The sequence below is a fragment of the Anoplopoma fimbria genome, chromosome 14 (genome assembly GCF_027596085.1).
Source record: "Anoplopoma fimbria isolate UVic2021 breed Golden Eagle Sablefish chromosome 14, Afim_UVic_2022, whole genome shotgun sequence".
Classification (NCBI taxonomy): domain Eukaryota; kingdom Metazoa; phylum Chordata; class Actinopteri; order Perciformes; family Anoplopomatidae; genus Anoplopoma; species Anoplopoma fimbria.
The window spans coordinates 19,427,078-19,443,963 of record NC_072462.1 but is presented as its reverse complement, the minus strand read 5'-3'; the positions used below and the strand labels follow the sequence as shown (position 1 = coordinate 19,443,963).

At 39.6% G+C, this 16,886-nt stretch overlaps 1 protein-coding gene across 1 annotated transcript; it reads right to left on the bottom strand.

Moving 5' to 3' along the window:
* Nucleotides 1–766: 766 nt before the first annotated feature.
* Nucleotides 767–12,391, bottom strand: slc26a1 (solute carrier family 26 member 1). Its single transcript, XM_054612008.1, is given in 9 exon segments — nucleotides 767–2,684; nucleotides 2,818–3,105; nucleotides 3,364–3,547; nucleotides 3,850–4,081; nucleotides 4,239–4,485; nucleotides 5,082–5,264; nucleotides 5,679–6,118; nucleotides 6,121–6,144; nucleotides 12,279–12,391. Coding segments are annotated over 9 exon segments (2,223 nt in total). The 5' UTR covers nucleotides 12,322–12,391; the 3' UTR covers nucleotides 767–2,102.
* Nucleotides 12,392–16,886: the final 4,495 nt, after the last annotated feature.

The window sequence follows — 16,886 nt, the reverse complement described above, 5'->3', positions numbered from 1 at the left end:
ATAGTTATGTAAGAAAATGATATACCATCACAAAATCACCTCATGCAGTAATGAATATGTGTGCCAGTGGTGTCAGACACGGTATGATGGAAAACCTGTGAAACCTACTGTGAAAATGTAGTTGTCGTATAATTAAGGTAGTTTACTTTCAGTAGAGATTTTTTTGTTTGAGGTTGACTTTGTTAAAAGAATATTTGGACATTATGAGAAATACTTTTATTCACTTTCTTGCTCAGCGTTAGATGAAGACTGACACCACTCTCATGTCTGTTTGTTAAATCAACCATAGGTAACAAAATACGCCTACCTGCACCCCTTAAATATTTTTTATTGTGTACTAAAGCCAAAGTCAAAAAACAAATATTCGCCTTTTATAGAGGGTTCAGGAAGATACTGCTCAGGCACATAACCCCATTGTAAGAAAATGAATCTTCGTTTTTACACTTTTAAAAATTTTGTACAAATTGAACAAACAAGATAAAACGTGTTAGTTAGTGAGCTTAAGAGGTGCTGCCACTGTAAGCAGATTTGTACATTCATGCAGTTGTATATTTAATGGACACATAGATGTGTCCCTTCTAATGAATTGGGGGGGGGTGTGTGCACAAGTGACCAAGGAGCTGTGTCATGGGGGGCAATAGCTCCTGGTAGGGTTGCTTCCTTTGGCAAAAAAAGCAACTTAAGTCATTGATAGATATTACCCTGCTACGACAAATTTCGGTTAATAATGCCAATAATTCAGTCACAGACACAAGATCTTCACTAAAACGTTTCAGTTTTATTAAAGTATTGAACATTAAGGCAGTGTTTGTACTGTATAGGAGTGTTGAATGTCAACACTGTGAAAATGAAAGTCAAGCAGACTACACACATGTTTAACATCTGAAACGTGATGATGCAAGTGCCATTAATACATGGAAAGAGTTTGATGACAAAATAAGTGTATGAAAATACAAAATGATAAGCTTCTAAATTTACAAAAATGAATGTCTATATTTTAATACAACGGATGTTCATCAAAACTTTATGATACAGTAGTAAAGGTAAAAATACATCCTTTTTTAGATATTACATAAATTGGAGTACCTTCAAGTCAAGTTATGCACTTGGCAGCAACAGGATAAAAGACATCAGGAAAAAACAGTGATTCAATAACAAAGAGACAAAATCTGCTTCAAACATTCGATTTCACAAACCAGTAGCGGCCAAGCCTTTTGATAAAAATACGGCTTCACCTGCTGCCATTAGATTAGATAAACATTTCAGAAGCACCATATGATAACTTGCTTTCATCTAGCACCTGAGAAGAGATTGCAGATGTGTGCAAATCGTTTATTTTTTACGAGAAAAGTCATGCTGGGTCATCAGGGAAGAGGGCAAGAGTACAAGTATTTTGTGATGAGCCAATGTTTTCAAGGCAAGGCTGTCTCCGTGTGAAACTGAGGCTGAAAAAGCACTCCTTGTGAGTCACGTGAAGCTTCTGTTCGCGCCACGAGGGAGCGCTTCTTCTTTAAGTCAGGAAGAGTTTAATTGGCCTTTAGAAATTATTTTTAGCTCCAATTTTCAAAGTTGGAAACTCAGGAAATACTGCTAATAGTTGCTGAATATTTCATGTCTGAACTCTAGACTCCTGGATAAGAGCCATCATGGACTTTGGCCAAAGGCTTGAAGTGATATAAAAAGTAAAAACAGCTTTATTTGGAGTCAACATTGCTATATGACACAGATATTAATCAGCAATAAATAGGAACTAACCAGGAAGTTATTCTTAAACTGTCGGGCTTTGTAACTGTTACCGTTATATGCTGGCGCCAGGTCATTTTGCGGCGGTCTGTCCAAATTTTTGCTGTATTTGGAGAAAATACTGAATACAGATACCAAAATAGATACCAAATATTGAGGTATTGAAGGGCCCAAAACATCAAACAGTTACTTGATAGAATTCTCTTCCTAATTTGATCTTCTTGGTACCCCCATGTTTTCTGGAACAAAGCTTCCTAAAGAGCTAACTTGCAGTATGCAGTATGCAGTCATAGATGGCATGACATGAACATACCTCATATCATAATAGCATACCTCAATTCCTTCTTCTCCCAACTGTTCTAAACTACAGAGTCTTCTGACCTGCTTTCTGCTGCTGCAGATGTGCTGTTTGCATGAAGAACTGCTGTGTGAACTGTATGAAACAGCAGGCTGCTCATGTCTTTGTCATTTTCCCCAAAGAATTTTCCTTTCTGCAGAGTATCAATGACTGAGGTGTTACAGTTCGCGAGGAGCACGCTCACACTTATCTCTTTATATTCACTGACCAGCCCTTTAAACGTGGCCATGCCTGTTGAGTCGATGAAGGGTATGGCAGAGCAGTCTAAGACTATTGTGTGGAAAGCAAGTTCTCTTTGTACAAGTCCTACAACAACATCTGAGTCGTGTTTTTCACCATTTGCTTTGACCTGCTTTGAGGACATCTCTTTGGCCTTCTTTTCTACCTTTCTCCTCTTAGTCAGCTCCAAGAAAGGTTCAACTCCGACAGCTTTGTAGAGGGATTTGAGGAATGACTCCTTGTTTGCGTAGTAGAGCGGAGCCTGGAAGCGGAATACCTGAACCCGAGGTGGCGCCATGAGGTTCTTGTACTCGTCCAAGTCCTCGTAAAGATCAGTTTCATTGGCTCGGCCCAGGAGAGAGACCTTGCATCGGAAGTCAGATTAGATTAGATCATGAGATTACCAAAGGCCGATAATTGTCTTTTAGCATGTTGGAATTATTGTCATTTGTATCAGCTTTCCAAAACCATTATCAGCATTACTTTTATTAACTCACCTTAGGGTTCTGGGTCATAAAGATGATGCAGATCATGGAAAAAACTATCCCGATCACGAGACCAATCTCCACACTGATCAGAGCCGTGGCTGACAGGGTGACCAGCCAGACAATGCCATCGTTCCGGCTCGCACGCCACTTAGCTGGGAGGTCCATGAACTTCCTCAGTGCCCCACGAAGGCTTACAATGATGATACAGGCAAGAACACACTTCTGGAGGGCGTAGAAGAAAGGTGCAAAGAAGAGAAGGACGAGAAGGACAACTAGGGCGCTGATCAGACCGGAAATCTGATGGAGGAGCAGAGAAATGGAGAGAAAAAGGGCGGAGGAAGAAAAAGAGATTTTATAGAAAGTATCTTCCACAGAGTTTACATGAACTGATACAAAGCCGTATGTTTTGCTCCTCTGAATTGCAATGGCTCTACACATCCCCTCAGTACAGACTTTAGTGATGTTCCTAGAAACCATTCCCTCTGGGAACGAGAGCAAGAACCTGCCAACTTGAAGAAGAATTTCAAACAATTTTCAAAAGTATAAAAAATCCACCTGAGTCTGGCAGCCTGTTGAGTCCTTCACCATGGTTTTTGCCAATGCTGCACTGGTGGTGAAACAGTGGAAGAAGGAGGGGATGATATTACAAAAGCCGATGGCCAGCATCTCCTGGTTGGGACGAACCGTATAGCCATTTTTCTTAGCAAACATCTCGGACAGCGACACCGTGAAGGCAAAACTACAAGATAAAATGAAAGTTTGTTTACAAATTGAGCCTGTGAATTAATCTTTGCTCTTAAAAACGTCTGATATTAAAACACTGATTGGCCAGTGGTGACCATCATTCAAATGAGCCAATATATGTTTTTTAGAGCAGGAAATGTCCATTGTTGTATGACTATTGGACAAATGCAATCAGATAATGAGGGCATGTATCCCTGCCAGATGATAATCCAGCTATGAAATTGCATCTGTAACAACCTATATAAGAGACACACGTGGATGCCAAGCAAACATAATGTTATATGTGTTACACATTACCTAATGACGGCCAAAGGAATGGCATCCAGTATCAACCGTGACATCAGAGTAAAGCTGGGCACCTCGGGAGGAATGAACCCTGTGGGGATGTGACCGGATACACTGGAGCCGTACTTGCTGTTCAGATCCCCAAAATGGCTGGCCAGTGTAGCTCCTGCAACTATTATGAGCTCAGTCGGCAGAGGGATCTTAAGACGATCCTTGTAGCGGTCCTGGATCTCTTTCCCTGCCACTACAATAACAAAAATCCTACTGTTATTATATATCAAAGACAGTTAAGAATTTGCATTTTAGGATATAGAAATGTTTGGCCACGTTTCGTCCCGTGTCAGTTTTGGGAGCGTTGTTTATCATTAATTAAAAGCACATGAGATTGTTTATAACTTTACCTAATATAGAGATACAGATGATGCTGGTGATGAGGTCACACATGTTGGCCTTGTGAATGTTGGCGAAGATGTTGAACCAGGTGACGACAACTGTGCCGTATCCCTGGTGACGGGGGATCTTTAGACCCAACAGGTATTTAGCCTGCACGGTGAGGATGGTGAAAGAGGCTCCCGTGGCAAAACCATCGAGCATTGGAGACGAAAGGTATACAGAGACGAAGCCTAGCCGAAACACGGCCATCACGACCTGGTGAGGTGATAAGGAGGTGGAGCGGGAGAGGAAGAGGAACGAAAAGGGAGGGATAGGAGATGGATGGGAATGAAACGTGAGTCACTTATCAAACTAAATATCTCATCAATTACATGATGGATTGGCAATAAATTATTTTTGGTTCAGAGTGAAATTTCTCAGCAACTATTGGATGGGTTGCCATGAAACTTGGATATATTCACGTCCCCACTGTATCATTTGTAGGCAACTAACTAATGATCCCCTGACTTTTTATTTTGTGCTATCATTGGGACAAAACTTTGGTTTGTGACAAAAGTCCTGCAATAAGTAATAAACATGAGCCTGTTAACATTGTCACTGTGAACATGTAAGCACAACAATGACAGCATTTACCTCAAAGCAACGCTGTATGCAGCTTTGGTTTTCTTTTTTACATTATAATCCATTTATAATGCCGTTATCATGCCACCGTCAGTATCACCACCATTGCCACAGAAACTGCCTGCAGAGCGGTATAATTTAAATATGTCACTATAACAAGATACTAACAAAATGAGGGCCTCAAAGCATTGTCCATAGCGCTACAAAAAAAATGCACCTGCATACATTACCTGATAGACTCCGACCAGGAAGGTGAGTGCAGCAGCGATGCTGATGGAGTAACACTCCTTCCCACACTGCACACCCATCAGCTCCACGCTGTGAAGTGTGATGTTAGTGCTCAGTGTGGTATTAAACACATCAGAGTCCTCATTGAGGTCAAAACCTGCCAGGAACATCTCCTTATCCACCACCTGCAGGCAAGTAGAAGTCTTAATTAATGCATTAAATAAAATCTAAGAAATACAACTGTAAAAACATTACAATCCTCAGCGGCATTAAGTGATAAATCATGTTAATTGACCTCTTTCCAGGAATAAGTAGACTATTGGAAAGAATTGGAAACTATTTAAATGTACTAATTATATTTCAAAACAGATTGTTAATAGTGCAAGTAATTTAATAATTTAATCCCAAAATATAAAAAAATGATGGGTTATTTTATTCAAATTCGCTTCGTGAATGTTGAAACATTTATTTTCTTTCCTATGCATGCTAAACAAATTATAATCATCCTTTTTATTTAATCTTCATCCGTTTCATTTCCATTTTTAGAAAAGACCCAAATTGTATGATTGTTGCTTGCCACCTGTGATCCATTGCAGTACCTGTCCAACCATGAGGCTCATGAGGCTGAAGATCCCCACAGAGACATGTCTGGACGTCCCCATGAGGAAGTAGATGATGTTGGCGTAAAATGAGGTGTATAAACCATAGATGGGCTCCACTCCTGCCAGCAGGCAGTAGGCGATGGCCTGCGGTACCAAGATGATACCAATGATCACTCCGGACATCACATCGCCCCAGACGTACTCGCGGAGCTTGTATTTAGGCAGCCAGCGCACAACTGGGAAGAACCCGGTCAGGGTGGATCGGACTCTGGGCACCGAGCAGGTCACACCCTGCTTCAGCTTGGATTTGAGGACTGAAACTGTGGGCTGCCGCTGGCGAGCCCGACGTTCAAGGACAGGCGGCGTGACCTTGGTGACCTCCTCCATGGTCTTAGGGAGGATGAGGAGGCAGCAAGGTGAGAGGAAGAGGGAGGGGAGGTGGATAGTGTGGTCAGCTGTGCTCCTGTGAGGCAGGGAGAGAGGGAAGGGAGATATGAATGACAAAGAAAGGGAAAGTGAAACAGTGAATATCAATAGAGATAACTATCCATAGATAAAATACTGTATTTTTTCCTGTTATGTCACTTTCACACTAGGCATGTTTGCTGTGGTATACTGTAATTCTGGGGCATTTACACATTCGCCTTATAGGAATGGTGCTATTTGTAGTTTTTTGGGGTTGGGACATCATCCTTTAAATTTGAATTCCACCCTTTGTGTGAATGTTCAGTCAGGATTATGAATTCAGTGTTTTACGGTGATTGACTTTCTTGTTTCCAAAACAAACTCAGTGTACAAAACAAAAAGAGTAAACCAAAGACAATTGGCCTGTTAAACTTTAATGAAAAGTTGTGCAACTGTACAGACATGGTTAAAGTGATGGATTAGAACACAGGTTAGTCAGTGACTAAGGCATCCTGTTGTGAGCCAGTGATAGTACTGTAGACATCTACACTGTAAAAAATCATTAACATACAGTGTTAAGGTATTTTGTCCACTTTAGTCCAAATGTGTACTCGTTCTTCTCATGAACTGCTTCTTTCTTTTGACACTTTAACTGTTCACTATACTGATAGGCCTACCAGTGACGCACTCCTTCTTGGTTAACTGTACCGGTGTTCTGATGTGTTGCGGTCTGATATGTGGGTTGGGCTGAGTAAGGAAAGGGCCATTATAAAAGTATGCCAGAGCAATGGGAGGGCTGAGAAAATGTCTTTATATTGACTGCAAGAATGCCGTGAAATCAGTCTCTGAAAAAATTGAAAAATCTCTAGACAACATTTTTAGCCCTGTTAGCTACATGGGTCAATGGCAAATAAATGGATTGCCATCTAATTTTGTACGAGAGACTTCAGACAGAACAGAGTGAAATATGAGAGAGAGAAGAGGAGATGCTCACTGCAGCGTAATAATAATTGAAACAAAAACATTAAAAAGTACCAGTAAAAAACACCGGTAACATCAGGGCTTATTAACACACCAGTATTTAATATTTTAGCACTGGGGCCATTTAATACAGAGTGTAGGTAACCCAAAAAATTTTTTTAGGTAATTTTTTTACGTTGCTGTAGAAACATGGCAGCACAATTTGGCGGACTTCATGGAATCATGTTGATATAAATGACTCTTTTTAAGCTGACGAAAACACAACAATTCTTAGTTTTGGGTTATTATACACTAATGAACATAGTTATGACTAATATATTCTATTTCTGCAAATGAATCTCCCTAAATGTAACACACTGTTCCTTTAACATGCTAGCTTGCTGATGGGACGCCGGCAGGCAGGCTGACATACTGTCTTTTGAAGGCTGTAGCCGGCTCAGTTTTAAATCCAGAGAGAAGTTACTGGTGTCATATGAAACTAGAACGAATGAAACCTAAGGCATCAATTGGTGCAACCATGCCAAAAACGAGACGTCTTTGTATAAAATGACCTGTTGTGACCTCTAGGATAATCACAGCTTCATGGAACTTTACAACCACAAACTAAAGACCTTGGGCATTCAAAAGATGACTGGCTATCCTAGGTATATTGTCAATAAGGGGATTTCTGAACAGTTTTTAAAAACAGAAGTAATCGTTTTTGATTCTTAATTATAGCGTTATTTTTTCTATGGTTTTCCTGGGGGTCTTGCTCTCTAATGTGAAATTTGTAATGGATTTCTGATAATTTACATCATCAATTCTCAAGTGGTAAAAAAATGGTTAAATTAAGCACCAAATCTGTGTAATAAATGGCATCAACAACTTATGAGACTTAATATAGCATAGGAATGGCCACCATATGCTTCCATCATAATGTTCTAAGCCCTATTCACTTTCAAAACTAATGTTATTTCAATTATTTCATTAATATTAATTTATGATTCATGAATAGAATAACTTGTGCTTCATGCCAAATTCAAATTAAGTTCCCAGCTTTCAGATGATGTTTACTACTTCTGTGGCATATACTGTTGACCTTTTATCTACCCCTGATCAACCACTGCCCCCAGCCCTCCCCTACAGAAAAATGGGCATTTATTACTTATTTACTGTTAACTAAACTTTAAAGCAGAAATGTATCCTACATGTGTAATAGTATCAGCGTTACATGATGGTCCAAATTCTGTTTCTGTGTGTTTCCACAGAAAATAATACCACGAAACTGGTTCAATTGTTTATAAAAACCATAACTAACAACACCTATCTAAACTACACATCATCAAACGAAAGCCAATGTCCAACACATTCATGACACTCATGAATAAAGCTAGTTTATTCGACAGGTTACAGAAGGCCTTTCTAACAAGGTGAACTGTTTTCAGTAGCAGCTGCATTTTATTGGAGATCACCATGTCACAGAAACCATTAAACACTCTAAATGATGTGTTATCTGCCATCACAACACTGGTATGCGCTGTGATTTAGACTTCCTGTGGCAGAGCTGGCAGCAGTCACGGTCTGATATGACAGCGGGATGAAGAATAGAGGAATGATTTATTTTATGTATACTTACATCAGATTTGTCGTTTTGCATTTTTTTTTAATCAGATATAAGTTCCAACATGCTTTTTTCTGTCTTTCCTTCTTTTCCTTTTTTTTCTACTCACTGTTTCTAGGCAGTTTTACTTGGCTTGACAATAATTGCTCACTTTGCATCAAAAACAAACCAACACATAGGCCTGTGTTCATATGGGTCTTATAAATCCAACCTGACCATTTTAACAGATAAAAGACACGGGAGATAATTAATGAGCCTTTTACAAATTCCCAAAAAAGAGACCAAGAACTACCTCACATTTGTGTTTAACACCGCTTACAACAAAATGTCCACCTAAACAAAGTTTTTCTTTCAAGAAACTCACCCGATTGACTGCTGAGCATGACAGGAGTCACACTGAGGATCCTTTACAACCAAATAATAAGATTTACTTCAACGTCAACTCTAAACAGCGCTGAAAACATTTAATCTAAGCTGTTTCTAATCAATGTTCTCCGCCTTTAATCATGTGATAAAGGAATCACCACTTAATGCTTTGAAATTACCATAGACTGTGTAGCTTCCTTTCTTTGCCTTTCAAGTGAAGTTAAAGTATTTTCTATCCAGTCATGTAACAAGTCTAAAAGGGTGAAAATAACTGGCTTCACATCTTAAGCAGCTCCCTGTTACTGAAAACCCAGCGACCCTTTTTTTTTTTTTTTTTACCAATTTTAATCAATCAATTCATATAAAATCTTAAATATCAACTTTTTTTCAATCCACTGAATTGACAACAACTGAAATATAATGAATGGTTATTTATTATAGGCATGTGCGGATACAAAAAAACTATTTAAGTATGATTGTGTTGACCAAAAGTATAAAGATATCCAAATTTTCATGACTTTTAAAAACCTTAAGCATCAGTCAGACACTGAGTTGCTGAATCTGCAAACAGTGCTAAACTACTGAAGCCAGGACTATTGTCCCTTTCAATTGTAAAACACAACAATAAAAATACAACATGACGTTACTGTGAAAGCTGGTAGTTTCACCACTTGACAATGAGAGAAAAATCCATTCAATTTGCACAAAAATCCACACGAGCCCAATACTCTTCCGACTCCCAAATTTGCTTTGTGGCTGATGGAGATTTTGAGAACAGGTGCTTTTGAAAAGATGTAAATCATTCTCCAAACCTTAATGTTTAACTGACCTTGCAAAGCCAACAGCTGACAGGCAGTTTTTAATAGATTTGCCATTAAAGAAAAAATCATAAAAGAAACAGTGATTACCACTTAAATGACATTCCTAAGTACCTGACTGAGTAAGAAAGGGCATACCAACAGCTCCCCAACTTAAGTATTTATATATTTAAGTAATACGAAATGGGAAATCCTCCTAATTGGATCATAAGAGCATAACTGTAGTATATCCTGTAATTCTTACCTGTTCAAAATTTGTTATTCCAAAATGAATGACTATTTATATTCCAATAATAGTCCATGAAAGAATGTTGATTGCCCTGCATGTTTATTATGATCCAAATTACCTATGAAGGAACGTATGTGCTGCAGATATCTTTTCACCTGCAGATCATCAACAATGTGCTCCCAACAGCACCTTTATCTACTCTCATACTCCAGTCATATTATCACTACTCTAAAGATGCTTTCCAGGAGGAATAAAAAAGCAACTTAGAAAAGCATCAGTGGTTCTTTCTTGGAATCACAATTACAGTCAGTAATTGGAAAACACACTCACCTGCAGAGTCACTGGACAGGGACAAACAGGAACACAAGTCTCTGATGTGTCGTATTTAAATCAGCTCTGTGTCGACGGCTCTAACTTCTTCTCATTCTATCTCTTTCTCTGTCACTCTTTATATGTAGCTCTCTCTCTTTGTCTCCACTGTCATCCGAGCAGTCGGACAGCAGTGAGTGTGATCTCTGCTGGATAAATAGTGAGATAAGAGCAGCCCTTTGCTCGCCCTCAATCAGTCCCCTATTGGCTTTGGTCACAAAGAGTGGGTGCGGCTTGTGTGTGTATGTGTGTGTGTGTGTGTGTGTGTGTGTGTGTGTGTGTGTGTGTGTGTGTGTGTGTGTGTGTGTGTGTGTGTGTGTTTGTGTGTAGAGGAGGCAACTCTGGACAAGAGGTTAAATCCAGTCAATATTTTACTTTTAATCACAGTGTATATCTGCCCTGCAGGAGGCCAGCGCCTGCAATCACCTTTACAAAGTGAAAATGAGCACAGACCCGTATGTCAGCATGTCATACTGTTTAAATACATCCAGTAGTGACAGAGTGGACTACATAGCAAACAGAAGATTAACCCCTGTTGTCTTTGTGAACGGCGTCAGAAACAACAGATATATATGTCTTCAGACAAATACACTAAGATTAGATCAGTGTTGTTTGGAAAAGCCAGTGGGTAAATTTACCCACTGGCTTATCCTACCCCACTGTCCTACATGAAGTGGTGGTATTTTGAAGTCTTTGATTTTTTGTGAGAAAGTACAGCTATCAGTTCGAGGTCAGACTGGTGTCAAAAGTCTGCAGCTTTCAAATTACTAACGAAAAAAAGAGAAAGGAACAATGTTTACTGTGTATTACCTGCTTCAAGAAAGCTCAAAAAAGTTTATGCTAGTTGATTATAAAAAGGAAAACAATGCCTCCTTGGTAAAAGAACTTCAACAATCCAAAATGCTACAGCAGTACTTAAAATCCTGCATGATTTGAACACTGTCTGTCTGTCTGTCTTTCTGGAGCTGTTGGACATACGCCTTTGCTTTTAGGCCTTGATGGGGGCATTCAGTACAAGATGGAAGAATCTTTAACATCAAATCTTCAAGCTCAACTAATCAAACCAGTGGTTTTTCAACAATGGAGCTCCCCTAACTGGTTACTGAGACTGCCGCTGTCGGCTCAGCAGTGATTACTGAAACACTGCGAACGATGTGTTTGCAGTCTGATGGGGGGAGGGGGTGGGGTACATCATTTATCATCTATGGGATAAATACTGGCAATGTAATGCTTTTATTAAAATGAAACAAGACTCAGAGATTAAGACAGAACTTCAGATTTTCTTTATAATGAGGGCTACAATCCACTATCTGAGACAAAAGTGTGTCCGTGTGTGTTTGTGGAAGTGTGTGGGTGTGTCACTGTGTGCATTATATGCTGTACTGAATGGCATCATTGTCATTGTGGAAACATTGCAGTTTACTTCTTCTTATCCAGTCAGTCACTGTTTAGATTGGAGTCACATATGTAAAACTTCAGAAATATCAAAGGAGAGGGGCCATCTTTTCGGTTCAAGCATTTGTTTTTGTGTGTGTGTTTTACATGACAATATCCGTGCACAGGAAGACTGGAACATCACGTCCGACGGACAAAAGGCAGACAAAACCAAACAATCGGAACATGTGAGGAGTTTCCGCCTGTCTTGTCGCCTTAATTGACCCCTCTCCCTTCAACTTGAGAGGATTACTGCACTGCTCCTTTAAATTCACCGGCAGCATCATCAGTCTGCTCCACTGTCTACATGATGCATCAGCTGTCCAGCATGAATATTTGGACACCGTTTGTCTCTTTTCCTGGTAACTGACCATTCAAAACGTGAAAGGACTCACCCAAAGAGGACCAGAGGAGCAAACAGGAGGCAACATCAGCCATACCTCCCTGACTGGTGCCTCTGCATCCACCATCAGTCTGTGTTTGTCTATATACAGCCGTCCACTCTGCTGCTCACTGACTGCCTCTGTCTTCTTCCTGCTTCCTTCTGCAAAGCATGATGGGAGCAGCAACCCCCCGTCGTGTTCCTGTGTGCGGATTGGAGCCGAGCAGAGGGGGAGGGGAGAGAGGGGAAGGAATGGAGGGAGGAGGGACTGTTGCCAGTGGATGATAGTTACCATGGTGACTTAGTATGTATTCAGATTGATGCCGCCTTAGTTAGTGATTCCTGTTTTTAAAAAAAGACCATTACCACTACACATTTCTTTGTTTAAGCACCATACCCAGAGCTCCATTATCATCCTAAGAATGTTAGAAACACATCATCAATGAGCCACATGGGTTTTTTCATGATTAACATCGACCCTGTAGTTTTTTGGAGTCAATCCCACAAACACTGTCCTCACTGACACACCTGTTTTACAACGTGTGTATAAATCTGCCCATCAAGATAGTCCATAACAAATTCATAGTCTCCTCCCATTTGAGTAACATTTGCCAAAACCTACAGTGCCAGCTTTTTTTCAAGACATTGTTTTGCTTTAAATTTCTGAAAAGGATGTATGTGTTTAGAAGCAGCCAATGGGTTTTTGTCTTAGAGCCACAGATTTTCAGATTTCAGATGGAGTTGGGAACTGGTTCATTCTAATTACAATACTGTCTTTCAGCAACTTTCTACTCACCGATGTCTTTTCGTCACTATAAACACAGAGGATACAACAGATCCTGCCTCTCGGTAATGTATGAATCTGTGAGTTTCCCTCAAAACAACAGTGCAAACAAATTCTACAATACTACTTGTATATATGTGTTTTTTGGATAAGAACTTAAAGCATGAACATTTTTATACTGTCAGTTAGAGTCACAAACCAAAATATAAGTATCACTCCACTGCATTTCCCCTGACTTATATGAAAGAATATCTTTAGTGTTTCATTGTCTTTTTTAGCTCTTTGTTTCTATTTTCTGGCACACAACTTTGCAGTTTTGGTTCACTCTCATTGCTCTCATCAGCATTATTTTCAACAAAAACAACAACAACTGTACGCTATCTGCTCAGCCCCAAACGCAGACAAAGTTAGTGTCTAGCTGATGAACAAAGTGGAGCATTTGGCGATTAAAATGCCAGACTTTCACTTTCACCCAGGTGAGCTGTTTGTGTCCCGTGTGAAACCAGAAATCAACGCTGACTTAATTGTGATATAACTTCCATACTCAAGTAATACCTACTTCCGTAGTTATTGTAACCCAGATGTTGACTTATTTAGGTCATTACTTCTGTGACCCCACTTACGTTTTTCTTTTTAACCCAAGCATTAACTTATTTATCTCTCACTTCCTTACTTAAGTAACACCACCTTTGTAGTTATTTTAACCCAAACGTTGACTTACATACTTAAGTAACGCTTCTTCTGTAGCTATTTTAACCCAAGCCACAATCTTTTCCTAAATTCAACCAAGTAGTTTTGTTGCCTAAACACCGCAGGGGCTTTCACAGACACATTGGTGTTGCTGGACATTCGTAGGAAAACACACAAATAATAGTTACGATAATAACTTTGTAGCAGGATGAGCTATTAAAGAAAAACCACCTTTGAAAACTGTGAAAAGCTGACTCTGTCTAACCTTCTCTAAACAGAGAGGATGTTTCCGTTTACTCTCTGATAACCCCATGACATGCAACCACTTAACCTCTTCTTCTCCCCCAACATTTCCCAAGACTTACAAGGGTCCTACAGTAAAACTCGGAAGAGCTCATTCATTCTACTTATTATTAACCCCCGGACGTGTCTGTGAGGAACGTAAATGTTTAAGGAAGATAAGCTGTAACACAGGAAAAGTCACGCACACAAAATGCCTGCTGTCAGGTGGTTGCTTACTTTAATCATCTCAGAGAAAGTTAAAGACCTGCTATCAGTGTTTGAGTGAGGTTAGGTATAAAGAGAGGCAACTTGTTGACTCAGCGGAACAAATCAGTGAAGTGAAGTGTTTCTCACTCTTAAACTCACGGGTTCTTTAAATTGAACTCGTCACCTTTCTCAGAACATGACATTTTGAGCTTGTAAAAAGTTTGTATTAATATCCATGCAGCCTACCCCTGTGCAGTGTTCCAGGAACATGCAGTGCAGTAAACGACATTTTCCATGAGTAATCATTGTTTTAGTAAAAGTTTTACCAGCAGCATTGGAAAATGTCAACGTTTGCTGTTTGATGATAAACCAGGTAAATATCAAATTTGAACCATTTACAAGGTTATTTGCTTTCACAGACAAAAATATACTCAATTAAGTTGCCTCCTCAGATTGATTTTTTGATTAATCATACATATATAAGCATTGAATCTATTTAAGAAATCTTTTTAACAGCTTTTCACTGACAAAATCTGAGTGTCAGAAACTTTCTTGCCTACTTTATTTCCATTTTAACAAGCACCTGTAGAAGTTTCTCCTTCTACTCAGTTGACTTGATTGCTAACTGATTGCACCTCTGGCAGGTATATTTAAGTGACCTGAACCCCAGAAATTGTAAGCACAGATGAAAGTCTAAGGATTGAAATGTTTGCTATTGATATGTTTAACTAAGTGCACTGAAAATATGGCAATTTGCAATGTAACTGTAATGTTGAATGCTGTTATTTTTGTTAATTCTTTAACTGAAAATGATTCAGCATGGAGTTTCATGTTAGCAATAAAACCTGCATGGTTATCAAATAATGCTACAATAAAAGCATAGCAATAAATTATGGTTTAGGTGATGTACTAGCTGAATATGTCGCACAATTGTAACATTTCCATAATTGTTTAATAGGCCTTTTTACACTTTTTTTTTGTGTGTCTTGTAATAGTAGGACAAGCACAGGTGTCACTAATGACATTAACAATGGCTCTGTTTATTTCAAGTGTCCCAGTAAGCCATGACAGTGTGTCAGTGAGCCAGCATGCACAATCCAAACCAAAGCGGCTGAATGGAATTCAGTAGTGCTTACACTGTAACATGTCAAACAAACAGTGTGTGGTGAAAAAAAGCTGCTGGAATTGTGTCCACAATATAAAGTAACAGTCAACTTGAAAGAAATTGTACTGTAGCTCCATCTAGTGGCAGTGAGGAGAAAAGCTGGTAGGGTGTTAGAGCTGATATTAAGGCAACTGATGCTTTTTTCTCCCTGCAGTCTGATAACTGATCACCCTCAATGTCAGTTCTGTGTGCTAATTACATTATTCCCACATTCTTCATGCATAATTGTCACAGTATTTGCAAGCAAGTGGCTCATTGTGTTGGCGTAGTTGTGTCTAGCTCCCTACCTGCTGTTATTTTAAAAAATCCATGAATGATTGAAAGGTTAAAACATTAATAAACATTAGAGAGACATTTTTCACTGGACTTCTATCAGAGTGATGACCATTCTCCCACCAGGCAGGCAGCTTATAACCCAGATAAAATACTTGCACACTTTTCTATCTTCTTGTATTCTTCTTTCTGTGGTCTGTCAAATGGGACCGTATGTCGGCATAAATTATTTTCATTAGGTTTCTGATAACATCATAAGTCAGTTTTACAGACATTAAATCACATTATTGGGAAGCTGGTTCTGAATAATGACCAGGCTCAGGGTTACCTGTTTGAGAGAGTCTGAAAGGAGTCAGTCCGATATGGTTCCCAAAGAGAAGCTCAGGGGAGGTGGGGAGGTAAACCAGATGTTCAGAAGACAAACCAATCTTTGAAGTCTTTTTATTCATATACTTCATATAAAGCAGAAATCTCACCTTGGTGTCACTTGTCAAAGTTTGTTTTGGTGTTTGGAATAAGCTCATTGTTGCTCCTTGTGGCCGACCACTACAACTGTAGTTCTCACCTATGTTTAAGTACCAGTGTTTTTTGGTCCTCTGGTTACTGCTTTGATGTTGAGGCTGACTTCTTACCTCCACATGGAAAGACAGAAGTGATAAATCCCCCTGGAAGATTTTTTAAAATCCTATCACACTTTAAATCCTTGAGGAAATTATTTTTGCAGTGGACATATCTGTTAGAAAAGCAGATTAGGCTGGATTCAGACAGGAACAAAAAACTAACATGACTCATTTCTAGCAGCCCATAGAAGGATAAAATATGTGTTCTGTGTCCCATGGGGTTAAAAATAATTTTGTTAACTTCCGAAATATCTTGGAGCCGAGATGCGTTTAGAAAACCCAGGTCTAGCTTTGGCACTGCTGTGCTATGAGGCAAATCCTTGAGATCTTCATGCTCTAGACAGTAAGTAAGCCCAGAGAGATTGTGTTGGAGTCCGTGAGTTTCGAGAGGGCTCACAGAATTATGAATTCCTCCTCTGGATTTTTCCCCTGATTTGTTAATGGCCAGCAGACTCAGGGGAGTCAGCACCAATCAACCAAGCAAATCAGAGCGAGGATTGTTTTCAGCGGCGGAGGGAATGATCGGGTATAATCGTGTTTGCTGTTATCAAAAAGGCTTCCTGACGAGGGGCTTTGTGTGTAATCGCCGCCTGCCCCCGC